General features: G+C 38.4%; 2 protein-coding genes across 2 annotated transcripts in view; one reads left to right on the top strand and one right to left on the bottom strand.

Annotated features, from left to right (window-relative positions):
• mvb12ba (multivesicular body subunit 12Ba) overlaps positions 1-2294 on the bottom strand; it is a 28699-nt gene extending 26405 nt beyond the window's left edge. The window contains exon 1 of the mRNA XM_026172713.1: positions 2035-2294. The gene's annotated coding sequence lies outside the window, so the exon portion shown is untranslated. The remainder of the gene's footprint in view (positions 1-2034) is intronic.
• Positions 2295-4878: 2584 nt separating this feature from the next.
• mapkap1 (MAPK associated protein 1) lies at positions 4879-24965 on the top strand. The gene is made up of 12 exons (XM_026172712.1): positions 4879-5069; positions 6923-7401; positions 14325-14414; positions 15940-16088; positions 16802-16974; positions 17091-17267; positions 19112-19221; positions 20360-20467; positions 21354-21494; positions 21957-22094; positions 22501-22598; positions 24370-24965. Exons 2-12 carry the CDS (start codon positions 7119-7121, stop codon positions 24490-24492), a joined length of 1590 nt encoding a protein of 529 aa, XP_026028497.1. The 5' UTR covers positions 4879-5069; positions 6923-7118; the 3' UTR covers positions 24493-24965.

Here is a 24965-nt window from a genome sequence, read left to right as displayed (position 1 = left end):
AGCATCACTGCGAGTTAAAAACTGTCTAAATTCTTTCATCTTTAATAAAAACAATCAGCATTGCTGCTTTACCAGGTGTAACTATGAAGTTTAACTTCCAGGCATCTATGAAAACAAAATTTATTACATTTAACGGAGTTAGAAGTTAGCAGGAAGCTAGCGGAAGTTAGCTCGCTAGTTTCGCTAGTTACCTAAGCATGATATAGCATATTCTGATGGAGAGATTTCTGAAAAAAATCAAACGTACAGCTCTGCTATCACTTCCAACATAAATGAAGACAGGAAACTAAACAGCAGTGACGTTTGTAGGGTTACTGAAGTTGGGCTAGTTGGTATATAATGATGTGCTACGTGATCGCTAGCGACACAGCTATGTTAGCATAACATAAACAGTGAAGCTGGAGGACGAACACTAACACTTTTCCACTTATAAAAGTTAACGTAAAGGTTCCTCATGGTTAGAGACAAATGCAATCGCATGGCAGGATGCTGTAAACGGACCAAACTTCAGTCAGGAGAACAACTGAGATAATCCATCCACAATACGAGGTTAGTCATTAATATACTGCAACAACATGGGAATAGAGCAGCTGCCAGAGAATTCAACATTAATGAATCAATGGTACAGAAGTGGAGGAAGCAAGAAGAATGAGTTTAATAAAGTTTGATTTATCTGACTGCTTTGTTTCGCTTAATGTGCCTTATAATCCCGTGCACCTTATGGTCCGAAAAATACGTACTGCACACTGCAGTTTAATGTTGCAAATCACCTCTTTTTAACTTCAGTGGATATTATACATGGTTATGCTCAGGATATGTCAGCCCATTTCTACTGGAAATGCCTTTTGGTTAAACTTTCAGCAAGGAATTTGCATTTGCACTGTTACATTTTTATAAAGCTTTAATGTACATAAAAACCAGCTTCTTGTTTAAGTGAAAATAAATGGAAGGTTGTCTTTTTGTGCTAGTAATGTTGTGGAGTTGTATTTTGTCTCGCATCAATTATATCGTCAGTTATATCGTTATCGCAAATTTTCAAATATATATCGTGATAAATATTTTTGGCCATATCGCCCTGCTCTATTCCACAGCATGTCTTTTATCCTGTCTTCCTTCTCTCACCCCAACCGGTTGCAGCAGATGGCCCCGCCCCTCCCTGAGCCTGGTTCTGCCAGAGGTTTCTTCCTGTTAAAAGGGAGTTTTTCCTTCCCACTGTCGCCAAAGTGCTTGCTCATAGGGGGTCATATGATTGTTGGGTTTTTCTCTGTATCTATGAAGCGCCTTGAGGCGACTTTTGTTGTGATTTGGCGCTATATAAATAAAATTGAATTGAACTGAACTGAACTGAACTGTGTCCAACCAAACAACCCTCAGGACAATGGCTCAGAGTTTTAATGGCCCATGTACATTTTTATTGGCTTGTGAGAAAAAACTTCTATTGCCATATTTTTTAAATCTTGATGCAACTTATTTTACATAAGTCACAAAATAATCTGGGGTATAAACAAACGGCTTACGTAATAAGGACATAAATTTGCTTTTTTTGGTCTCCAGTGAGCTCCTCTGCAAAGGACTGGATTTCTCTTCTACGTCCTAACACTCAAAATTCCAGTGGTGCAATGAGATAAAAAGATGTCACTCAAAAGTTCTCCTCATACAGGACAAGTTACGCATTGATTCGTAGGTTTAACACAAATTACTAACAACAGCCATAACTAAATTATTTATTGTGCGACAATAACTCGACTTCGTTTGTCAACTCTAACTGTGAAATAATAAATAAGCGATCAAGCTAACAAGCTAGTCGGGTAACATAGTGCATCTTCCACACGCCAGCTGCAACCGACCACAGACGTCAGCTATGGTTTTACTGGCCAGCCAACGGTCTGTTATCCCTTGGATCGTTTAAGCGCTTATATCACATACCTCAGTCAATTACACCACCAAAGGCAGCTTCACGTATCACATTCTTGAGAAGACACAGGATTTGCAATAAATGATAATGTTAGCAATCTAACTGGGTTAACCACTTACCGAAACAGGCTAACAGTTGGATGTGAGAGGTTCCCGAAATTTTTCCTCAGTGTTCTGTTTGGTTAGGTCGTTTCACAGCTTTGGAAAAGCTCGCATTGTTAGAAAATTGCCTTATTCATCAAACCAGTGCTAAACACAACCTATTCTGTGCATATCTGCACAACAGTTTTCCAGCTAGCGGTTTCAGGAAGATATCATTGTTCGAAAAGCGGAAAGAACTCGTTCGGATTCGGAGGAGTCGTCGCGGTCTTCTTCTTCTTCTTAATATTTATTGGTTGGCAAGTAGCGAAATTCTTCTTCTTCTTCCCCTGTTTTTTTGGCGGTTGGCAAATAACTTCTAGGTGCAATACCGCCACCTTTTAGATTGGAGTATAGCACAGAATCTATAGTACCGCCAAATACATTTCTTTTTAAAATTCCCGTCTCCTTCAAAAATGTAAAAATATCAGCAAAAACTATATGCCCTGAGTCTCTTTGAAAGTCTCTTTGTTTCTTTTTGTAGTTTATTAGATTTTGGGAACATTTTTTAAAATCTTTTGAAAGCCTTATTCTGTTGTTTAACTGCTAATGTACATTTTTGTGTCCACCATGCAACAAATCCCAAAAGGTTGATTCTTTTCATCTGGGCATAGTGTTTTCAAATCAGAAACCTTGGAATGTTATAGGTGACCGAGTTGATCATACAGACAATTGGTACACCCTACACCCAGTAAACCATATACAGACTTAGTGTAGATTCCCCTGGTATGAGATGTGGTATGAGATCCAGTCAATAGCAGTTTCTTGTTCTAACTGCTTGAGACAATCTATCACCTTCTTCCTGTAACCACTTCCTGGGTCTCGTTTCAGGGGCTCATAAGTATTTTTGTCACTGAGCAGTGACAACATTTTCTCATGATAATCTTTCTGGTGCACAACCGTGCACCTACCCTTGTCTGCCAGATAATGTTATTGTCATTATAAGTGATGTGAGTGCCTTCCTCCCCTCCATGTTGATGTTGGATGCTGGGGGCTTAGCATTGCTGAAACAGGCTCAAACTTTCGTCTGTAGTCCAACTTACTTACCTGGATGATTGAGCATGTTATTATAGCTATTGTATTTTGATAACTGTTTAGGTATTCAGATAACTATTATTATTTTTTAGACACAGGAGAAGCTTCAATTAGTACACCCAGTTATGGAAAACAAAGTGGGGTAATTGCTGCAGTTTAGAACAGGTTTTTGTGTCCCAAGGAACCCAGGATGTTGTCCGGAGCATAGAGCCATAGAAGGTCTTCAGGAGTGGGCCCATCAATCCAAAAGACCTGAGCCCCTGCAGCAGGTACAGCCTGCTCTGTCCTTTCTTGAGGTAGTCCAGTATCCATGTTGTGAGATGATGGTCCACTTCTGAATTCTCCAGTTTGTCCTTAAGGACTGTGGGAATAATAGTGTTAAAGGCACTGGAGAAATAAAAGAACATGATTCTCACAGTGCTCCCAGCAGTCTCCAGGTGAGAGAGGGAACGATGTAGGAGGAGATTGACAGCATCATCCACTCCAATGCCAAGTTGGCAGGCAAACTGAAGTTGGTTCAGTGATGAGCTCACCAGGGGCTGAAGCTGAGCCAGGACCAACTGATCCAGGGTCTTCATCAGGTAGGATGTCAGAGCTACTGGCCTGTAGCCTTTGAAGTTCTTGGGACGTGGAGTCTTTAGCACTGGTACAACACAGGAGGTTTTTCCAGAGCTGTTGAACTCTCCCCAGCCTCAGGCTCAGTTCGAAGATGTGCTCCATCACCCCACACAGTTGATCTGCGCAGGACCTGACAACCCTTGAGGTGATGCTATCTGATGCAACACCAAAACCTCCGCCCCAGAGGGCGGACCCTGGGAGCACACCAACAGACACTCTAACGTGACAAATACACATATTATACAGCTTATACGGCATTCTCTTAAAATTATGCATGTATTAATAAATTAAGCACTTTATTTTCTTTAGCAGGCTTGACGAAATCGATAAATGTACTCACATCTCTTTAATGACTTTTTGGAAGAATTTAAACATACCTTCAATCATCCTTACACAAAGGAGGATGCAGCCAAATGCTTATTAAACTATTCCAGCAACAACACTGCTGAGCTGATGTAGCTGGGAAGGGTCTGATTAACACAATGGAAAAGCGACAGATGCAAATAATGGCATGTTTATATCGTGGCTCGTTGGAGCATTTCCTTGCGGCTTGTCCATCTCCACTAAATGCTGCCTGCAATACTGTGCAGTTAACACTGTCCAATCGATTTCAGTGCAGAACAAAACGAAATGAACTCTTTCACCATAGGCTCCCCCAGCCTTTGAGCCAATTGTCCAATTACTTTTGGTGTCTTTAAAAAAAGGGTGGCACATTTTAAGGACCTGAATCTTCTGAACTCTTCATTCCAGTTTAAAAGTGGATACCCTCAGACGAAAGGTGAGATTCTACATATTATGTCCATGTCAATTATATAACAATAATTGGAATATGTTTCAGTAAACAGGTAAAAAAAACACAGTTTCCAAATATATATGGACCTCATTTTAGGTCGAAGCACATAAAATGCCCTCCCTGACTGTCGGGTATATTTTTTACAATTATAATTATAACTAAATAATAATAATAATAATAATAATAATAATAATAATAATAATAATAATAATAATAATAATAATGTTAGACTTAATCAAATTAAGTCACATGATATTTTCATAAACAGTTATATTTTAATAAAAGCGTAATAAGGATAAAAATGTTGCAAAATATGTCGATGACTGAGGCTTTCTGTGAAAACGAAATCAGTCTTTTTTTTCTTTTATCACGAAGTAACGGAACCGGAAGTATAGCCGGGTTGGTTGTGGGTTGGTTGTTAGGCAGAGCATACCAGGTTGAGTTGGTTTGTATTATGACTTTAATGTGGAACATTAGTCGTGATGAACAGAGTTTCTGACTCTATTATGATTATGCTTGTATAATATGGAGAATGGTGGATGTTTCTTTCCCTTGGTGGATACATCTAAAGGTAAGACGTCGTCTTAAACAAGGGAGGTGCAACCAAATGCTGGTCGCGTTAGCTTAAATGAGCTTGCAAGCTACTAGATTGAACCGCTTCTGGTGAAATATTTTTCCAATCCTGATACTAAAAATAAACCTTTTTGCCACTCTAAGCAGGCGGACTGCGATTTAAAAAAGTATTACTTTGAAGTCAGCCGGCTACGATGGTTAGCAAAAAAGACAATAGCTACATCACCTATCATTAAAAACAGCTACGATGAATCATTACGTGAGGTGCTTGTTGCAGGTATCAAACAGTATCACTTGGCATTACACGCCATAACACATTTCGCTTTAGAGAAGAAGACCCTTAAGCTGTCAGCAAGGACAAACCTGACAATACACTACAGCTTTTCATTAGTTGCAGTTAGCGTCGTCTAGAAGCTCTTTGCAATTACTGGATCTTCTAATGTAAGATTAGGCCCGCCGCATACAATTTGAACTATTCAAAACCTAACAATATGTTATTAATAGTTTGACGTTTGTTTACTAAAGTTACAAAAAATCTTGGTGCTCTGGTCCTGATCCTTTATTGGACGTGTTAACGTTGGTATCTCATTCAACCTAGTTTGAGTGTGGGGTTGTTTTGGCCTGGCTTACAGCTCTTATTTACATGTTGAAATTATCAACATCTTTATGTTCAGTGTTAATATCACGGACATTCAAACTTCAGTTTTTGTTTGTTGGTATCAAAGTTCAAACCCATTTAAAGAGATTATTGGCAAAATGACAATCTTTGTTTTAACTGTTGAGACTTTTAAAGCCTCTTCAGCCAAGCTGAGGGCTATACTGTGAAGCAGGAGTTGGGTAAACTATGTGTGTTCAGTATATTTAGGGTATCTCTCCATTGTCTGGATTCACATATCCTAAAATTGATGATCAGGATAACCGATCACACAAAGCTGGTTATCAAGTCACTGTGTTAACGAAGGGTCTCCCCTGTGCATTCACACGAAATGTGTGGCACTGGCAGACATCTGACCAATCACAAAATAGGCGTTTCAGGAATCTTGTGACTCTTCTTCCATAGAAGATTATCCCTCTGAGTGATACCTATACTTTAGATATGTTATCAAATTGCATTAAAAATCTTTATCATAAAAATATACCAGTAAAATGCATCACTGTTTTTAAAAATGACGAGAAAACTCTTTACTTAATCTGGTGATTTGGCGCAAGCAATAATAATTTTAATTCTACTTAACAGTTTTATCACTGAGTGGGATTTTGCTGCCATTGATGATTTTTAAGGCAGCAGCTGCACATTAGAGCTCTACATCTTTAAAATAGATCCATTTAAACATTAAAGTTTACTGTCCCACATCAAACAGCTAGCTGTGTCCTCAACCTTTGATCGGGTGTAAAACAGCCTGTTTCAGTTTAAGTGTTGTTTTCAATAAAATGCATGCTCAAAAGAAATGTTTTGTCTCACTCCCATCCCTTCTTGTTGCATGTTGAAGCTCTACTTGGAACCTTGTTAAGATCCAACCATGCAAAATATGAAAAAAAAAAAACCCCTACTTTTTTTTGCCCATTTTTCAAGTGGTTAAACTTTTGATCTGGACTGCATAAAGAACAAAAACAAAAGATTGTATAAAATACAATATTAGTCCCTTAAAAGCAAATGCTGCCTTGGCAGAGGTTTGCTTCTTGTTTTAGTTTATTGTATTTATTTATTTAAACTGTGAAAGTTGGAAGTTAAAGTGGGCTTTGGGATGTGTGAATTGAGCTTAGTTTTTAAATATATCAGTTTTAAAAGATTGAGCTGAAATCCTACTTCTAGACTGCAACATGTAATAACAATTTCTTTGCTCTCCTTAGGGACTACTTTGCCTACCTTGGACCTGAAAAAATAGTCATCAAAAGATGGAAAAGGTGACACCTCTCTTGTCATCAGTCAGAGCTGTAACACTCTCAAACAGAGACTGATAAGAAAAGAAAAGGAACCCTTTGGCATACAGGCAAGAGGGTGAGAAGATTTCCAAAGCGAAAAGACACACTTAGCCAAACAGAGGAAATGGCATTCTTGGACAATCCGGCCATTATCCTGGCTCACATCAGACAATCTCATGTGACCAGTGATGATACTGGAATGTGTGAAATGGTGCTAATAGATCAGGATGTTGATCTTGAGAAGTGCCAGCTTTCTCTGGTGCCTGGTAGCAGCTTTGGGTCAACTGGGTCAGGCCTCCTGAATGAGGGGGGCAGTAGTGTGACAGACAGTCATCCCTGTGACCTCTCTCAGTCTATGGACATCACCTCCAGCTGGGACTTTGGCATTCGTCGGCGCTCCAACACAGGTAAACTCATCTTCAGACTTTAGCTTGTTAGTTGGGCCAGCTTTCTGTCAGACCTCCCTCCTGTCATTATGGTGGGAGGCAGCCAGAAAGCCTGTTCTGCTGCTGTTTGAAGGGGTTTTGTGTGGCTAATCAGGGCCAGTGGTTTCACTGAGTTAAATTGTGTGCAGCGCATGTGAAAAGCTTGGGATTACACTGTGGTTCATTGTGCATTTAAGTAATTTATATGATGTGACATATTGCATTAAATATGGTTATGGAGATGACAAATGACACAGCAAAATGAATAATCATTGACTATGTGTCACCCAGCTTCCGTGTGCTCCAAAATCAAGTGCCTACTCTATATAAAACCAAATTTCTGCAAACATTTGATGACAAAACCATGATGACAAAAAGTGAGGGAAACCCACTACTTCAGCAAATGTGGAATTTATTTTTACATTTTCAGTTTTCATATTGTTGTTCTTTGTTGGTGTTATTACCATTACTACTGTGGCTCCAGTGGATCATGGGCATGAATGTAATAGTAATTTGGCACTTTTAATAATGTCTTTAAACTTCATTTTTCAGGATGGAATGGTGATTCAGCATACGTTTTTAATGACTTACCTAAAGACTTTTAGCGAGTTTTACATTGTCATGGACTGAGAGGATGTTGACCAATAAAGAAGCTCAACTGAAATTTGTAGCTGCCCACATGCCCAGGTCCAATGTGGAAAATATCGCTATGGTCAGACAAGACAAAGCTTGAACTATTTGGCTTGCAAGCAATTCAGCTCAATTTTATTTATGTAGCACCAGATCGCAACAACAGTTGTCTCAAGGCGCTTAATATTGTAAGGTAAAGACCATCCCAATAATAACTTAGAGTTTTAGGTCAGACTACAATAACCTCAGTTTTTATGTGAATTTGGAAGCAGAAAATCAGGTCATCCAGGTCTTTATGTCTGTAAGAAATTCCTGCAGTTTAAATAATTTATGTATATTATCTGGCTTCATGGATAAATAAAGTTGGGTATCCCTGTGGAACTCCCTAGGTAACTTTAGTGTGTAAAGAAGACTCCATTTGCATTAACAAATTGGAGTCTGTTAGCTATGATTTAAGCCACTGCACTGCAGTACCTTTAATACCTACAGCACGCTCAAATTGCTGTAATATTATATTATGGTCAACAGTATGGAATGCTGCACTGAGGCCTAGGAGGACAAGCACAGAGATGAGTCCACTGTTTGTCCACATTTGTAACCTTCACTGAAGCTGTTTCTGGGTTACTGACCGCTTAAAGGCCTGTCTTACGTACTCAAGTCATAGAGATAGGTTGATTATGTTTAAGCTTAAAGCATTAATTAATGGTAAATAATGCTTCTTTGAGTAGTCTTGTAGGAATGGGGTCTAAAAAGCACAATTTTGGCTGCAGTGCTGAAGAGAAACCTAGGATGGTTCTTCTTCACTCAGTATAGAATAGTAAGATCTTCCAGCTTTACAGAGGGCTTTTTATAGAGCAAAAAACTAATCTTCCAGGCTAAAGGATGATCTTCTAAATGAGTGAGTTGCAATTTCCTCTCCAGCTTATGAGTTATGCTTTAAGGTGTGTATTTGAAAGTAAAAGGATGTGTGTTTTGAGGAGAAAAGATGAGGCTTTTAGACCCAAGAGCACTGTTCCAACAATACTTGTTTTTTTTTAAAAGTCATTAAAAATATAAACTGTACAATCAGTCCACAGTGGAAAAAGAACAGTCCATCCATTTGGACTGATCTATTTTCTGCTAGGTCTAGGCTACCCCTGCAACCAAGGCCTCCCTTTACCTGACCACCTCCTCTAACTCTTCTGGAAGGAGTATACCAAGACGGTGCCAAGCCAGCTAATCTCTGGGTCATACGTCTCCCTTGGGGCCAGACATGCTTTGGACACCTCCTCTCAGAGCCTTCCAAGAGACCTGAATGCCTGAACAAGCTCAAGTGTCCCCTTTCAATGTGGAAGAGCAGCGGCTCCACTGCAAGCCCCTCTCAAGTGGCCAAGCTCTTCAGTCTATATGAAGGCTGAAGCTCTGCTCTGCCATGATTCATGAACAAGATTGTGAGATATTTGAAGCCCTCCACTTGGGGTGGTAATTTATTCCTGTGCAAGAGTGGGCTGAGCAGGGAAAACATTACATAGGCTGTTTTTGTGCTTATGTTTGACTAATGGTGTGTCATCGTATTGCTGTAATGCAAGAATATTCCACTATAATACTGCTACTCCTGGCATCTTGTGGCAATATATTCACACTGCGAATTACATGGCTGCCATCAATGACAATAGCTCATTGGAAAAAAATGACTAAGCTATCCTTAACTTTGTTTGCAGTAATAAATACTGCTGCCTCGAAACTGCTCTCACAGATGAAGTTCTTTCTTTTTTTTTGTTTGTTTGTTTTTTTGACTCAATAGTCTCAGAAACACAATTGCAGTAAATTTCATTGAAATAGTGTGATATAATTTTGAGGCTATATTGCCTACCCGTAGTTTCACAAATTGTGTGTCCGGATATTTTGTCCTGTGTAAGAAGTTTGTTGTGTTGTCCTTATGTGGTTAGAATCACAGTAAAAATTGTGCTAATTTAATACAGGTCCTGTCTAAATGTGCTCTTTAGTGCTCCTGCTAGCCAGTATAAAAGCAATGTATTATATAATTTGAAAAGCCACAGCTAGTGTTGTGGTATAAGCTGAATAAAAAAATAAAAAAATAAATAAATGAATAGATAAATTTCATATCATGTGTGAAATTTAGTGTGCTACCAAGCACTGAGAAACTGATGGGACAACAATTCTTCTGAACCATGCTTAAGTTCATTTGTCCTTTTTTATATTTTGTTAATTATTCAAATGGATGAGTAACACAAAAAAACAACCCAATAAAAAAGTTTTCACTCTCAGTTTCAAAATTGCTGTATTTCTACTGTTGGAAATTACATTCAGCACTATAAACAAGACCAGAATTTAATAGAATAATTCACCATTTAGATTTGATTATCTTAAAGCACATGCTCTGTTTTTGCTTGCCATTTAATTACTGTTAAGCAATTAAATGGCAAGCACCCATCAGTATTTTACACTCTTAATGCAAAACGATGATGGTGCCCTCCTAACGTATAGAAAGCATCTCTACTTGTGCTTCCAAAACAACTTTGACACAACAGAAAAAAGGGACTTCGGGGCTGGGGCTGTTCTGCTGAGTCCAGTAATGGGATGGAGGCAGTAGATCTTCTGCATCCCATGGGTGAATGGTTGGGCTTGTTGCTGAATGTCTTAGTTAATCTTAATGGGATATGAGATGAGGACCTCAGGAGTTTTGGAGGGTAGAATGACTCGAAATAATGCTGCGAAGGGTACTTGGTCTCCAGTGTTGTCTATGCGGGGACATCAGAATCCAAAATTGTTAAAATAATCGATGTAATTAACTTCATTTGACAGTGGTATTCATTTTGTTGCTGATTGGGTCATCAGGGATATCCTCAGCTGAGACTATATGCCATGGAAAAAGACTATCTGGCTTAACAGACCTCTCTAACCCACGAGTCTTGCCACCCACCAGAATACAGACTTGGTTGTGTCATGTTCTTCTATTATCCCTATAATCCTAAAGTTTGGTGTTATAATCTAATCTAATCAGTCATCAATTGAGGGTGTTGGTGTACTATATTGTTTGTTTTGTAAAAATTGTCTATAGTGAGGTTAAAGTGAGTTTGCAACTACTTTCAGAAATTTTATTTGGAAGGAAAAGTTGGTTTTGGTGAAAGAGGGAGTCCAAAGGTAGACATTGTCTCCTTTTGGCTCCCTTGACTTTTGTATTAGGTTTTGTAGAGTGACGGGGATGGTTTTGGGTTGTGGGTCGAAAGCTGCAATCCTCTGAGACTTTCAGCCTTGACACTGGATACTGACCTCTTGTGGCTCTCATCAGGACTTCACCAAGATAGCTGTGACAAACCAGTGGCTGCTGGTAAGACACGGATTAACAACCATGCAAGTTTTATTTTATGCTAGCCCTTTTTGAACTGCTATACTTTTTTGTGTACACGACTGTATTTAAAGGGTTGGTCATATTATTAAAAAGATTTACATGCCAGATAGTCAGTGTAGCTTCATGAAAACTGGTCTTTTTCTTTAAAGGCTCAATTAGCGGTACTCTATATGGACAAAAGAAGTGAGTCACATCTCTTAATTTTTTAATTCAGGGGTATAAAATTAAGCACCTAGTCATTCTGAAAGCCTTTGACCCATTTCTCTCAAAAATGTTTATTCTAAAGAGCTCACTTAATTGGTTCTCAACATGGTACTGATATATCACCCTTCCAACATTTATTACCACTATTATTGTGGACTGTTGAGCTGCCTTGGCTTACCTTGGACATAAATTGATCTCTACTGTACTAACAACAAAGGAGCTTGCCCTGCACTCATGTTAGACTACCACTCCTTGTTCTTACTACTCAGAAACAGACCACTTACAGAAAGGGACAAACTGTAACTAAGATGGTTACAGTCTGGCCAAAAGTGGCTGAGTCTACCCTTAAGTGCTGTTTTGCCCGTACTGATTAGAATCCGTATCATCACAAAGCTACCCAGGGTTCCCACACAGAAATAGAAGTATATCCCTCTTCAGTATAAAAAGTTGCATAGTCTGTCACAATATAGAACTTAATAGACGTATACCAAAATAAGAAAACTTTGAATAAAGTTTGGATAAAGGATGACGTTTGTCTCTTGCTGATAGACGTACCTTGCATTTAGATTTGGCGGCACTCTAGCCCACAGATGCAGGTACAAAAGAGCACTGCAAAGAAAAACTATACATGACAAATTGATAATGCCCTCCTATAACACAATCACCTACGGAGCCCGTGGCAAAGAATATGTGCAATAACTGATCACATGAGCACAGACAGTTCCCGTATTGTCCATAATGCTTCACTCCCTGATGTATTAAACCATTTCTATGCCAATTTTGACAGACTCAATACAGAGACTCCCATCAAAACCCTGCCACCACCAGATGGCCATGTACCTCTGCCCTCTGAGGTCAGGTCCTCCCTAAACAGAGTGAATTAACACAAAGCTGCTGGCCCTGACGGTATACCAGAACCCGTGATCAGAGCATGTGGCAGTAAGCTGGCTGAGGTGTTTATTAACATCTTTAACTTGTCCTCAAATGCTTACAAGTCGATGAAGGTTAGAAGGGTGGTGGATCAGTTCTCCAGCTAGTCCAGTCTTGGGAAAGATCCTGAATCCCCAAGTTGTCCCCGATGCAGTCATCAGAGTGCGACTGTTAGAAAGTTAAACATTTGTAGATATAAAGGTGTTTGTTTGTTTTTTGGTTGTTGTTTTTTTATTTAACCTCTGTTTAACTAGGAAGATCCCATTTTGATTAAAAACCCTTGAAACCTTTCAAGGGAGACCTGGCCAAGATGGGCAGCAGCAAGTATCACGCAGTTACAAAAATGACACAATTAAACACACACAACAACAACAAAACACACATACACAAAAATGCAAATGAAATTTAATTAAAATGACAAGCAATCTAATTGAAACAGTTGCATGTTATGGATTAAAAACACTTAATGAAAATAATTTTGTCATTTTCCAGTCATTCTGCAGCTCGTTCCAAGCCAAGGGTGCTAAATGGACAAAAGCTCTTTTGCCAAGTTCAGTTTGTGCAAATGGAACAGAAAGCAACAAGTAATCTTATGGACGAAGAGAATAACGACCAGCATGTTTCATTGCAAGGAGGGAACATGTATATAGAAGGCAGCAATCCAGTTATTGCTTTACATCTAAAGCTATATCAATAAGAGTTAAAGGTTCTATCAATGTGTGAGAGACTTGTGGTAAAAAGCTCAGAGTAAAAACGTGCTATAGAAGTAGAAGTAAATTTACTTCACTTTGCCCTTAAACACTACTTAATGATTATAGCTCCGTACCATTACTACCTCTTTCCTTTCTAAGCTGGTAATGAAATTATTTCACCTTGTCCAGCAAATGCAGAGAAAACCCGGTTTTCGTCAACTGCAGAAACTGAACAGGCAACAAGCTTTAAATTCCTTAATCTATGTCATTTTCTATAGATACACCTTCTGTCTAATACAAAAATGTCAATAATCCCTACACTTTCTGAGGAGGTTGAAAAATACCTTGGTAGCATCTCCTACTGCACTGTACAAAGCATTATAACATCTTGTATAACAGTGTTGTATGGTAACTAGGCGACCGTTGGTCAAAGGGCCCTGCAGTGGGTAGTAAAAGCAGCTGAGCAGTGTTAATAGTGTAACTGTCAGCAACTTGTCATCAAAGACATCTAAAAGTGTTGCATCCGACATGAGTGTAACTCTGTCTCTGACCATATTTCGTAAGTATTTTATCAAATGGACTCTATTAAACACACATTCATACACTATATTATACACAATGACTGAATCTGAAACTGTGATATGCCGCCACTTCAGCAATAACAGACTAGCAATAAGTTACTAATCCTATATTTTATATACATCTTATTCTGTATTTTATTGTATGATATTGTAATGCATTTGAATTTCCCTCCTTTTTAAATCTTTTATCTTATTCTGTGTTTTATCTTACTTTGCTTTCTGCACAGTAACATACAACAACATATTGCAAATTTCATTATACTGGCTATGCTTGTTACATGTGTAATAAAATGGTAAAGTCAACTGAATCAAACTTTTGGAGAGCAATGACATCCTCTGTGGTTGGAAATAATGACTGTTCAATGATCTACATTCTATAGAATCAGTTGTTTACAGGAATTTACAATAATTTTCATGATGTGTCGTAAATGATGATCTGTTGTCTGTTTAACTAAGTTTTAGTGACTCTGTTTTTGTATGCAATGAAGTTAATGACCAGCTGTCCTTTCTTTGTAGCCCAAAGACTTGAAAGACTAAGAAAAGAACGACAGAACCAAATCAAATGCAAAAACATTCAGTGGAAAGAGAGGGCGTCCTCCCAGTCAGGTACTGTTCCTAGTCATTTCTAAATACCTTTACTTTTTTAAATTTCACATTTTACAAACTTTGTAACACCATGTTTTACAAACGTTGTTTTTGCTTGTCATTTATATCCCTTAATGTCATTCTGATTACGTAGTTTGCTGAGGATCTGCATGTTCAAATGATTTTGTCTAAAATATGACATCAAATATTCTGTTGCCACAGGGCACAGACCACTTCATTAGTAATATATACTGAAGCATTTATGGAAGAGTATCTTAACATTTTAAGTAATCAAAGACAAAAATCTGTCTTTATTGAACCTGAATCAGTAACTGAACCAGTGAAGTGAATGGCACTTCTATACAGTGGTGTGAAAAAGTGTTTACCTCTTTCCTGATTTCCATTTTTTTTTGTATGTCACACTTAAATGTTTCAGATCATCAAACAAATAACACAACACAGATAACACAAGTAAACAAAATACAGTTTCTAAATGAATGTGTTTATGGCAGAGTTCTAAGACGAAAACCACTGCTGAGCAAAAGGAACATAAAGACTCGTTTCAGTTTTGCCAGAAAACATCGTGACAATCCCCAAGACCTTTGGCTAAGTGCTCTGTGGACTGACTAGACAAAAGTTGAACTTTTTGGAAGGTGTGTGTCCTATTACAGGGTGGTGGATCAAAAAGTCATACACAGTTTCAGAAAAGGAACATCTTACCAACAGTAAAATATCATGGTGATGTGATGGTCTTGGACTGTCTTGCTGCTTCAGGACCCATAAAACTTGCTGTGGTAAATGAACCATGAATTCTGCTCTCTACCAAAACATCCTGAAGGAGAATGTCTGGCTAATTGTTCCTGAACTCAGGCTGAAGCACAATTAGGTTCTGCAGCAGGACTATGATCTAAAACACAACAGTAAGTCCACCTTGCTGTTGTGAGACTTTGGAGTGGCCTGATTCCAACTGAGATTCGGTGGCCATAAAAAGGCGGTTCATGCTCGAAAACCCTCCAGTGTGGCTTAATTACAACCACTCTGCAAAAATGAGTAAGCCAAAGTTCCTCCACATTGCTGGAAAAAAAATCATTGTCAGTTATTGCAAACATTTGATTGCAGTTGTTGCTGCAAATGCTGTTGTTGTGTGGCCCAACCACTTATTAGGTTTAGGGTGCAATAACTTTTTCACACAGGGCCATGTATGTTTGGAATTGTTCCCCGCTTAATAATAAAAACCTTCATTTAAAAACTGCATTTTGTGTTTAGTTTGGTTATCTTTGTCTAAGATTGATATTTGTTTGCTGAGCTGAAACATTTAAGTGTGACAAACATACAAAAAATAGGAAATCGGGAAATGGTCAGATGTTTTTTCACACTGTATCAACACGAGCTGTTTGATAAAATCTCCTTAAATTCTCAGCAAAACCTCTAAGATAATGTGTTTAGATTCAGACACAAAAGCTCTTTAGTTGACAAAACTCCATCAGTATACGTTAACTCTTTTTTTTTTTTTTTTCTTCTTCCTGTTTCTGTGTGTTCTGTCCAGTGGAAGATCTGGGGTCTCTGTTTGAAAAGCGCAACTTTAAAGACAGGCCGCAGACAACTGGAACAAAATCCACTTTATCACTGAGGCTTGAGCAGTGTCCCCAGCAGCTCAATAATCCCTTCAATGAATACTCTAAATTTGATGGCAAGGTGAATTATTCAACATTTTATTTAGTTTTATTTGGACATTAAATAATAGGATTTGAATCCAGTTTTGTAGAGTGGGGAAAACCTTTGTCTTCAATTTGATTTGCACATGTGATGTGACAATAAAAAGTGATTTGATTTGATTTTCTTCAAGAATTGATAAGCTTTTTCTTTGTATAGGTTTTTCCATATATCATGATAGTCAGGACAGTACTCAATTTTCACTCAATTCAGGTTGAAAATTTTGTTTCTAACTAAATAAGCAGTTATAAATTTTATTGAAGTTATTACCCAAATAATCACAGCACAGTTTCAATCTAATTGTGTATTTATTTCTCCTTTGGCATTTGATGGTAGAATGCCACAGTAGAAATAAATAATTTCATTTGTCTGGTAGGACTTATAGGATCAGCTTTGTGTTTTGAAGTCTGCCTCAAAGGCATATGGTGCTATCAAGCATTCGCAGCAGGTGAATCTGCGCAGCCACAAAATTGACAGACATACGAACGTGCTTGTGCTAATGATCTAATCTGATGACAAAATGTACATCACTTTGACCCATGCTGACTCTAGCAGCCTTGTGGATGTGGAAACTATAACTTGCCTGTTAGTGTTTATTTGAAAAACAATAAGTTAATATTTGTCTACGTTTTGTCTGTTTGTTCGATGTAATGTTTTGTTTTGTTTTTACTGCACAATCCTCTCTTCACTTTTAGGGCCACATCGGCACCACAGCTACAAAAAAGATAGACGTCTACCTATCAATGCAAATGACTCAGGAGAAAGTACATCCAATGACAGTGGTGACCATCGCCAATGCCCGTGTCCATGACCTCATTGGACTTATCTGTTGGCAATACACAAGCGAGGGACGAGAACCCAAACTCAAGTGAGCACAAAATTGCTAAAAAAATAAAACTGCTACATTTCACAGGATGTCTTTTTCTTTGTAACACACTTTTTCTGTCTCTCTATATCCAAATCCTTCCACCGCATATCCAACAGTGAAAATGTGAATGCTTATTGCCTTCACATTGCTGAAGATGATGGCGAGGTAGACACTGACTTCCCTCCGCTAGACTCCAATGAGCCAATACACAAGTTTGGTTTCAGCACTCTGGCCTTGGTGGAGAAATACTCCTCCCCTGGCATCGCTTCCAGGCAGTCACTGTTTGTTAGAATGTAAGTATGAAATGAGTGATATATCACTTATAACAACAAATGGTGGAAAGCTGATAGAGTTGTCTAATTATAGATACTTACATAAGTCTTGCTAGGACTAAGATAATGATTTCCATCTATGAATAAAACTACATTGTTGGGACAGCACAAAATGACATAAACAACCAGTTTGGCTCTGTAGGTTCACAGTCATCCAGGTAATGGTAGCCTTAAGAGCTAAACAGGAAGGCAACTTAGGTTTTTTTTTTGTTTGTTTGTTTGTTTGTTTTGGTTTGGTTTTTGTGAAGACGATTCACCTCTCAAACAAGAGGCTTCTTCAGTTTTAAAAGTTGACAGCCAATATATTTAAACAGTAGTTGGGTTGTCCCATAGGAGGTGATTATTGACCCACTATTAATCATGTGCATAATCACATAAGTTGTGAAAAAAGGCATGGGTCATTAGCATCAGGATTTTGGGTAAAACCACTGTGAGACCTTGCCTTGTCCTGTCATGTGACCTATCAAGGTCACCTAACGCAACTTGAGTTTAGAACAACGGTTAGCATCCCCTTTTTAGCTGTTGGCATGGTGATGTTTTGTTTTTTATTTAGAGATTTAATGACCTTTTCTTCAATTGTGATGTTGGATGGAGATGGTCTTGCACTGGAGAGGATAGCTGAAAGCTTCATCCTGATTTCCTCCGGTTGTTAACAACAGAAACAACAATAAGTATCATTAAACTATGAGGATAACCACTAATTTTCTGTTCACAAATTTATATAAGACTGAGGTTATTGTACTTGGCCCTAAAAGTCTTTGAAATATGGTATCTAACCAGATGCCGACTCTGGATGGCATTACCTCGGCCTCGAGTAATACTGCGAGGAATCTTAGACCCTTTTTTTTTTTTTTTTTTTTTTTTTTTTTTTTTTAAATATGAGCATGTCATTCAATGCTTATATTAATCATGTCTCAGAGTGATGCTGACTTCTTTGAATTCTAAGCTTGACTACTGTAATTTCTTATTATCAGGATGTCCTATAAACTGATGTAAAAATCAGCTAATCCAAAATGCTGCAGTAGGAATACTGGCGGGGACTAAAAAGAGAGAACATATTTTTTCCTGTGTGGGCTTCCCTTCATTGGCTCCCTGTTAAATCCAGAATCAAATTTAAAATCCTTCACCTCATACAAGGTCCTGAGTAAACAGACCCCATCTTAACCTAATATTCTAATCACACCAATTAAGCCCTTTGCTCTCAGACTGCAAACTTGTTGTTCCTAGAGTATTTAAAAGACGAATGGGACGTAGAGTATTAACTTCCAGGCCCCTTTTCTGTGGAATCAGCTTCAAGTTTGTATTTAGGAGATGGACGCCCTGCCTGATTTGGCGCTATATAAATATTTCCAGTATTAAACGATGTTAGGGTGTGGACAAGTAAATTTTTACAGGCTGATTATTTTGTGCTGCATTTAAATAAATATTTGAATATTTGGCAACAGGAAGGCATTTGTATACAACAGTAATACTGTTTAATTGCTAAAAGTAAGGTCTATGATAATAATTTCTCCAAAAACTATTTAAAGTAAAATGTTCCAAATAAGGTAGTTGAGATTAAAAATACATGAGGTGGCTATTCAAAACAAACAACATATTGAAACTTCCTGCTGTTTGCAAATTGAAAGCAGAACACAGTAGATTATTTATTCAGATTACAATCTTGTCTTCGTGTCTTCAGCTTAGCAGTTTGTGCTAGCACAAAAAGCAGTACTCTGATACTCGCATCTTATTGCTATGAAACAATCAGAACCATTAAATGTTGCTTAATGCATTCTTAATTATTTTCTATTTTTCTATTTTAGAAATGCTGCTCATGGTTTTTCTCTAATTCCGGTGGACAATTTGAAGGTGACTATGAAGGAAATTCTCCAGAAAGCTCTCAAGAAGAGGAAAGGTTCACAGAAAGGCTCGGGTAATGATGTTTGCACCATTTATTCCCTTCTCTCTTTAATGCAAGGAAGACGGTGTGCTGTCTTTTTATGATCTGTTAATCATAAAAGTGTGCTGTTTTCCTTGAATTATCCATAAATATAATCCATAAATATAATCTCTTTTGGATACATTGGGCATAATTCTACATCTTTGTATTTTGTGTCTGAAAATAGTTTTTGGCATGTTTTACTATATACCTCACATTGCTAGATAAGGAGTGATTAACCTACAGACTGCCTAGATTGTAACTTGACTTTCCACTCCGAGTGCCTTGTACAGATACAGGCCCTTAGCAAGCAGTGGCAGTTATGAGAGCTGAGTGTCAGCCATTTTCCAGGCACTTCCCAGATGCTGGGAGTCCTCCCTCCTTCTCCTGGGACATCTCTGCTTTCTACTATGAACACACTTTTCATTAAGTTGCAGAATGTTACCAAGTGTGTGTATGTGAGGATAGCATGTCAGTGATGGAAATAACTATCTCTTTTCATCAGCAAGAGTTTTGTTTCTGAGAGACAGTAATTTTATTAACTGTGTTTGATCTAAAGAAGTCAAACCAAAGAAGGTTCACATTACAGGAATTCAGAGGAGACAAAGGGAATGGCTAGAAATTTAATAATACATAGAATATCTTGGCTCTTAAGAGGGAAGTTTGGTGGAGTAGAGCTGCAGTGACCCTAATGACACTGGTCTCTAATTAGTGACAGCAACCAGTGGTTGTAGAGCCTAAAACGTTTCACTTTTGACACATGAATGAATATGCATTTGACAATTTGACACATGAGACACGCAGACTTCAGGAGGAGTTACAGTATCTGATTAGTCCGAAAGTCACGGGCAAAGGAGAATCCCAGATTATTTTGGATATGCTTCTTTTTTTTAAAAAATATATATTTACATATCTACAGTTCCAGTTGTTACCAGTAGCTTTCCTATTAGTTAACATTTCATTCTACTTGAACAACTGCAGCACAGTCAAACAATTAGTCTGGCACTAGTTTGAAAGTAACAACTAAAAACAAGACCCAAGTTGTTGAAAAATAACTTTCTCATAAGAGTTTTGCAATATCAATAAAAGTTGTCAGTGCTGTGTTGATGTAAATACTCTCATTCTCAAACAGGGCCCTTGTATCGTCTCGAGAAGCAGACCGAGCCAAATGTAGCAGTAGACCTGGACTCCTCACTGGAGAGCCAGAGTACCCTGGAATTTTGCCTGGTCAGAGAAAACAGTAAGTGATCTTACAATGACTGTTGTCATGAGACCTCTAGACAGCAAACCTCTTGCATGGACTAAGTAAGGTACATAAAAAAGTTATTATGTTTGGAAAGATAAGTGTCTGGACTTCTTTAAGTTTCTTGACGACATTTCACCTCTTGTCTGAGAAGCTTCTTCAGCTGGCTTCTACACACCTTGGCTTGTGTGATTAGGCAGAGGACCCCAAGAGGGTCCATAACCCTTTTGGGGACATTTCCAAATAGGGCTTAAAATCTGGGACTCTCCACCAATTGCTCTTAGAACTGAAGAAGCTTCTCGGATGAGAAGACCTCTTCAGGAAACTTAAAGAAGTCCTGACGCATATTCTTGATGCCAGAATATGTCAGGTGTGTTGTACAGCTTGCTTTGTCCTTTCATATGATATAGTACTCTATGTGGTTTCTTTAAAAATAATTACACGGCCAACTTTGACCTTGGGCACTAACAGGAAGGTCGAGGTCAGACGCTTAGCCAACCTAGGTACTCATTATCCCCCAAGTCATACTATACTGTGAATTTTAAAGTCAATTCATGAAAAAATACAAAATGTAAACTGATTTTCTGATTTGGTGTGATCTTGATGTTGACCCAATTTTCACCTAAATTAAAATACCTGGAGTTGGTGTGACCTTGACCCAGTTATTATCAAAATGAAATCAGCTGGAGCTATTATTGGTATCTACCGTCCCACAGAATAAAAAAAATGATATTTTGAAAAATGTGGACGCTAGACTGCAAACAAACAAACTGATTACATATTTCCTTCCTTCTGGAAGAGCAACATCAAACTTTAAGTATAGCCCTTGCCCTTCAGGGGTAGTTGCACTCTCTGAGTGCTCTTGTTTTCTTTCTGTCTTCAGGCTCCAGAGGTGAGGAGAGTTCAGAGGAAGACCCTCCTATTGACATCACCACAGTCCAAGACATGTTGAGCAGTCATCACTACAAGTCCTTCAAGATCAGCATGATCCACAAACTGCGTTTCACCACAGATGTCCAGCTAGGTACAAACTGCTTGATGCACGTTATCCGCTTACAAGTTGTAGTCAGTATTTTTTTAATTAAATTCATTGTGTGCAGCTTACAAAGAATTTTTTTTTTTAATGGATTTTTTATGATTATTTATACTTGAAATACAATGGATCCCTATTTCTCCACAAAGAATGATGCATCTCATTTTTAGTGATTTTTGAATAGCAGCTGTATTTTTTTTTTAAACAATGAATTTAAAAAAAAAAGTTTTTTGTTTTTTTAAATTCATTGTTTAAACCTTAATATTAAAACAGTTTTTAAAGAACAGTCGAAACAACTAGAGGTAACAAATAAAAAACAAACAAATGGATTGCAAGAATTTATTGCAATTATGCAATGCGTGGCTACTGCAGCATTCGGCAGCGCCAACAGTGAATGTGTATCATGTATGAAATACATTGACCATCATGTTTTACATATGGGTATCTCATCAGGGATTTCAGGAGAAAAACTGGAGATTGATCCTGTCACCAATCAGAAAGCCAGTACTAAGTTCTGGATTCGGCAGAAACCCATTTCCATTGACTCGGACCACCTTTGTGCTTGTGACCTTGTGGAGGAAAGAAGCCCTAGTGAGTGGAGCACAGAAACATTAGGTCACCCTGCACATGTCAACACACTATTCATGTACTTAAACTTTCGTTACCTTTAAGGTTTATTTTGCTTTTATCCATTTATCTACATCTACACTACTCAAAAATTAAAGGAACACTGAGTTCCTTATCCCAGAAGTCAGTTAAACTTCTGGCATATTGATCCGGTCAATTTAAGTAGCTTACGGGGTTATTGATGCATTTCAGCTGTTTTGGTGTTAATGAAATTAATGAAAGGTGCACTAGAAGGCCAAACCATACTGACATTCTTGGTGACATTCAAATAGTTTCATCTCCTGCTCCTATCCTGCAGTCAGCCCAGAATGGTTGTTGGACAAGTTTGTTGTATCATTTTGGTCTAATGAAACATGTTTTTCCTTTACAGGTCATGCAATATTTAAACTCACTTATCTCAGCAATCATGACTACAAGCCTCTCTACTTTGAGTCTGATGCTGCTACTGTCAATGAAATAGTGCTGAAGGTGAGTTTGAGCTGAATGTCTGTGCTGGAACACATTTCTGTGAGGACAAAGATTTAACAGTTTTGATTTAATACCTGCTAAATATGGCAAAGCAGGAGTGGCAAAAGAGACTAAGCAGATCAGAACAATCTCTGTTATGTTAAAAGAACGAGTGTTTACGCAAGTACAGTTTAATGTACGCATTTCCCTTGATGATTTTCCTTTTGTTGGTCAGCTTTGATTAGATTGCAGTACCCTTCAACTCGTTAAAACAACTGCGTCGTTTTTATTTTTAGATCAGAACGATGGAAAGTAGCTCTGTTCCAATGTGTCACCATCAAATGTGAATGTACACCATGAGTACAAAGAGACTCGCATGTCTGTAGTTGCTGATGTGTGACACTCTTTGCAGAGATGCTGCACACAGGCAGTGCTTCGAAATATCATGTTTCATGATCCAACAGGACAAAACCAAAACTTATATCCTCGTGCAGTCGGTGAAATGGCTCAATGAGGTCCTTGCCAGTGCGCTCGAATGGAACATCCATTAATAGGAAAGGCTAGTTGGTGCTATTTAACATTCTGAGCAGGATGCACACAAGCAGTGCACATCTCTTCAGATACCCAGCCACTAGAATTGGGTCATAATTTGGTCCAAAGTTTTAGCATACCACAATTATTTCCCATCAAAAACTGTTCCTTTTCAGTGCGAGTGTCAGGACTCAGTTGATAAAGTCTGTCCCTTGTCTCTCCTGTATCTTTTGTGCTATGGACACTACATATTCATAGCTCTTGTTAGTACACCTCCAAACATTGCTCTACCAACCTATTAAACCTGGGTCAGTCAACTAGGAGCTATTTCTGTTAATTTTGCCCGTGTTTTATGTCCACATCACCATGGGATATTTGTAAACGTCACCACGTACGCTTCAACCCACTCTGCTTCCGCCAAAGCCCCAGGGCAAACCAGGTTCTGTTAAATCAGCGTCTGTGTACAGCTCGAGTCAGTCAATGCCGGTTGTGTTATACGGCTGACCACATGGATCACCCAACCTCCTCAGGTGGCTGTCTGCATTTCCAACACTCCTGGACTGATGTGTGCGTGGCTTCCTAAGAGCTGGAAGAAGTGCTTGTAACCTGTAGGTTTTGAGGAGTGAAATGCATGAAGGGTTAACGAGAGTGCCGTTTGGTAGCTTGGGTTGGGTTGATGGGGCAGCAGGTAGTTTTCTCTTTGGTGCTGGCGCTGATTCCTGCAACCTTCAGCCTTTTAGCATAGGCAAAGGGTCAGTCCTCTGCTTCCAGCCTAGAGCTGCTGAAGCAAGGGGGAAATAGCTGAACCAGTCCAGCAGATCTGTCCTTGAAAGTAAATGTTTACTATGACTGCCTGTATTCTTTCCATCTTGTTCGTGCCAAAAAATGCTTTTTTGTGACTGTGTGATTGTTGGGATTTGAAGAAATGAGAGCAAATTATGCGCTTTTGTTTTATGCCGCTAGAAACAAAGTGCGTTAAGATACAATTTTAAAATGGATTCTTTGCTAAGTTGTTTTGTGACACTGTTTAATCCCCTGAGTTTGAAACACCTTCAGCTAATACTGAAGACCAGTTATTAAAGAAAGAAAGAAAGAAACAGCAGAAAGTCTGGATCCTTGGAAAGAAGATGTAAAGAAAAAAGGGGTGGCTCAATAATTTTTCACAGTACTGTAGTGCAGTGTTTGAAATGCAAATGAATGCATCACACAAATCTTTTAAGTCAATTCATAATTAATGCCAGTTTTTCCCAATTTTTTTCAGATAAACTACATCTTGGAGTCCCGGGCTAGCACCTCCCGTGCTGATTACTTTGCCCAGAAACAACGAAAACTGAGCCGCCGGACCAGCTTCAGTTTCCAGAAGGAGAAGAAGACTGGGCAATAGACGGGCTCCTCTGCCACCTGTCAGTTCATTCTCTCTATATAGCCTTGTATATGGAGAGCATCAACCTAAATCTACAATCCCTATAAAGAAGACTGGCAGAAATGCGACAAAGATGAAAATGAGAGGAAGAGAGCAATGGTTAGAAAATGGTCCTGTAGGATGTATGTCTGCTTCAGCAGAGCAAGGTGGAAGTTTCTGAAACTTCACCAGTGTCAAGTCATTCTTTTTCTAACATTGAAAAAAAGACTTGTTTTGGCTGTTGTGTTTTTGTCAGGTTTTTTTTTTTTTTTTAACTTTTTGTTCATTCATTGCCTCTGAATCTAAGCTCTGTCCTCCAGGATGGATATGTAGAGCTTCAACAAGTTGGCAATGTGCACCAAAAAAAAATCAAAGCTACAGACTGTATTATAGCTTTTGCCCTCCTCGTCTAACAGATTTAACACGATGTGAAAATAAAGGTTTCACATTTTTAA

Source organism: Astatotilapia calliptera, chromosome 7, assembly GCF_900246225.1.
Source record: "Astatotilapia calliptera chromosome 7, fAstCal1.2, whole genome shotgun sequence".
Lineage (NCBI taxonomy): Eukaryota > Metazoa > Chordata > Actinopteri > Cichliformes > Cichlidae > Astatotilapia > Astatotilapia calliptera.
This window is presented reverse-complemented; position numbering and strand designations above follow the sequence as displayed.

Coding starts and splice junctions, on each gene's coding strand:
- mapkap1 (XM_026172712.1), top strand. CDS start 7,119: ATGGCATTCTTGGACAATCCGGCCATTATCCTGGCTCACATCAGACAA. Junction 16,089..16,801: donor ACTCTAAATTTGATGGCAAG/GTGAATTATTCA, acceptor CTTCACTTTTAG/GGCCACATCGGCACCACAGC. Junction 22,095..22,500: donor TGTGGAGGAAAGAAGCCCTA/GTGAGTGGAGCA, acceptor TTTCCTTTACAG/GTCATGCAATATTTAAACTC.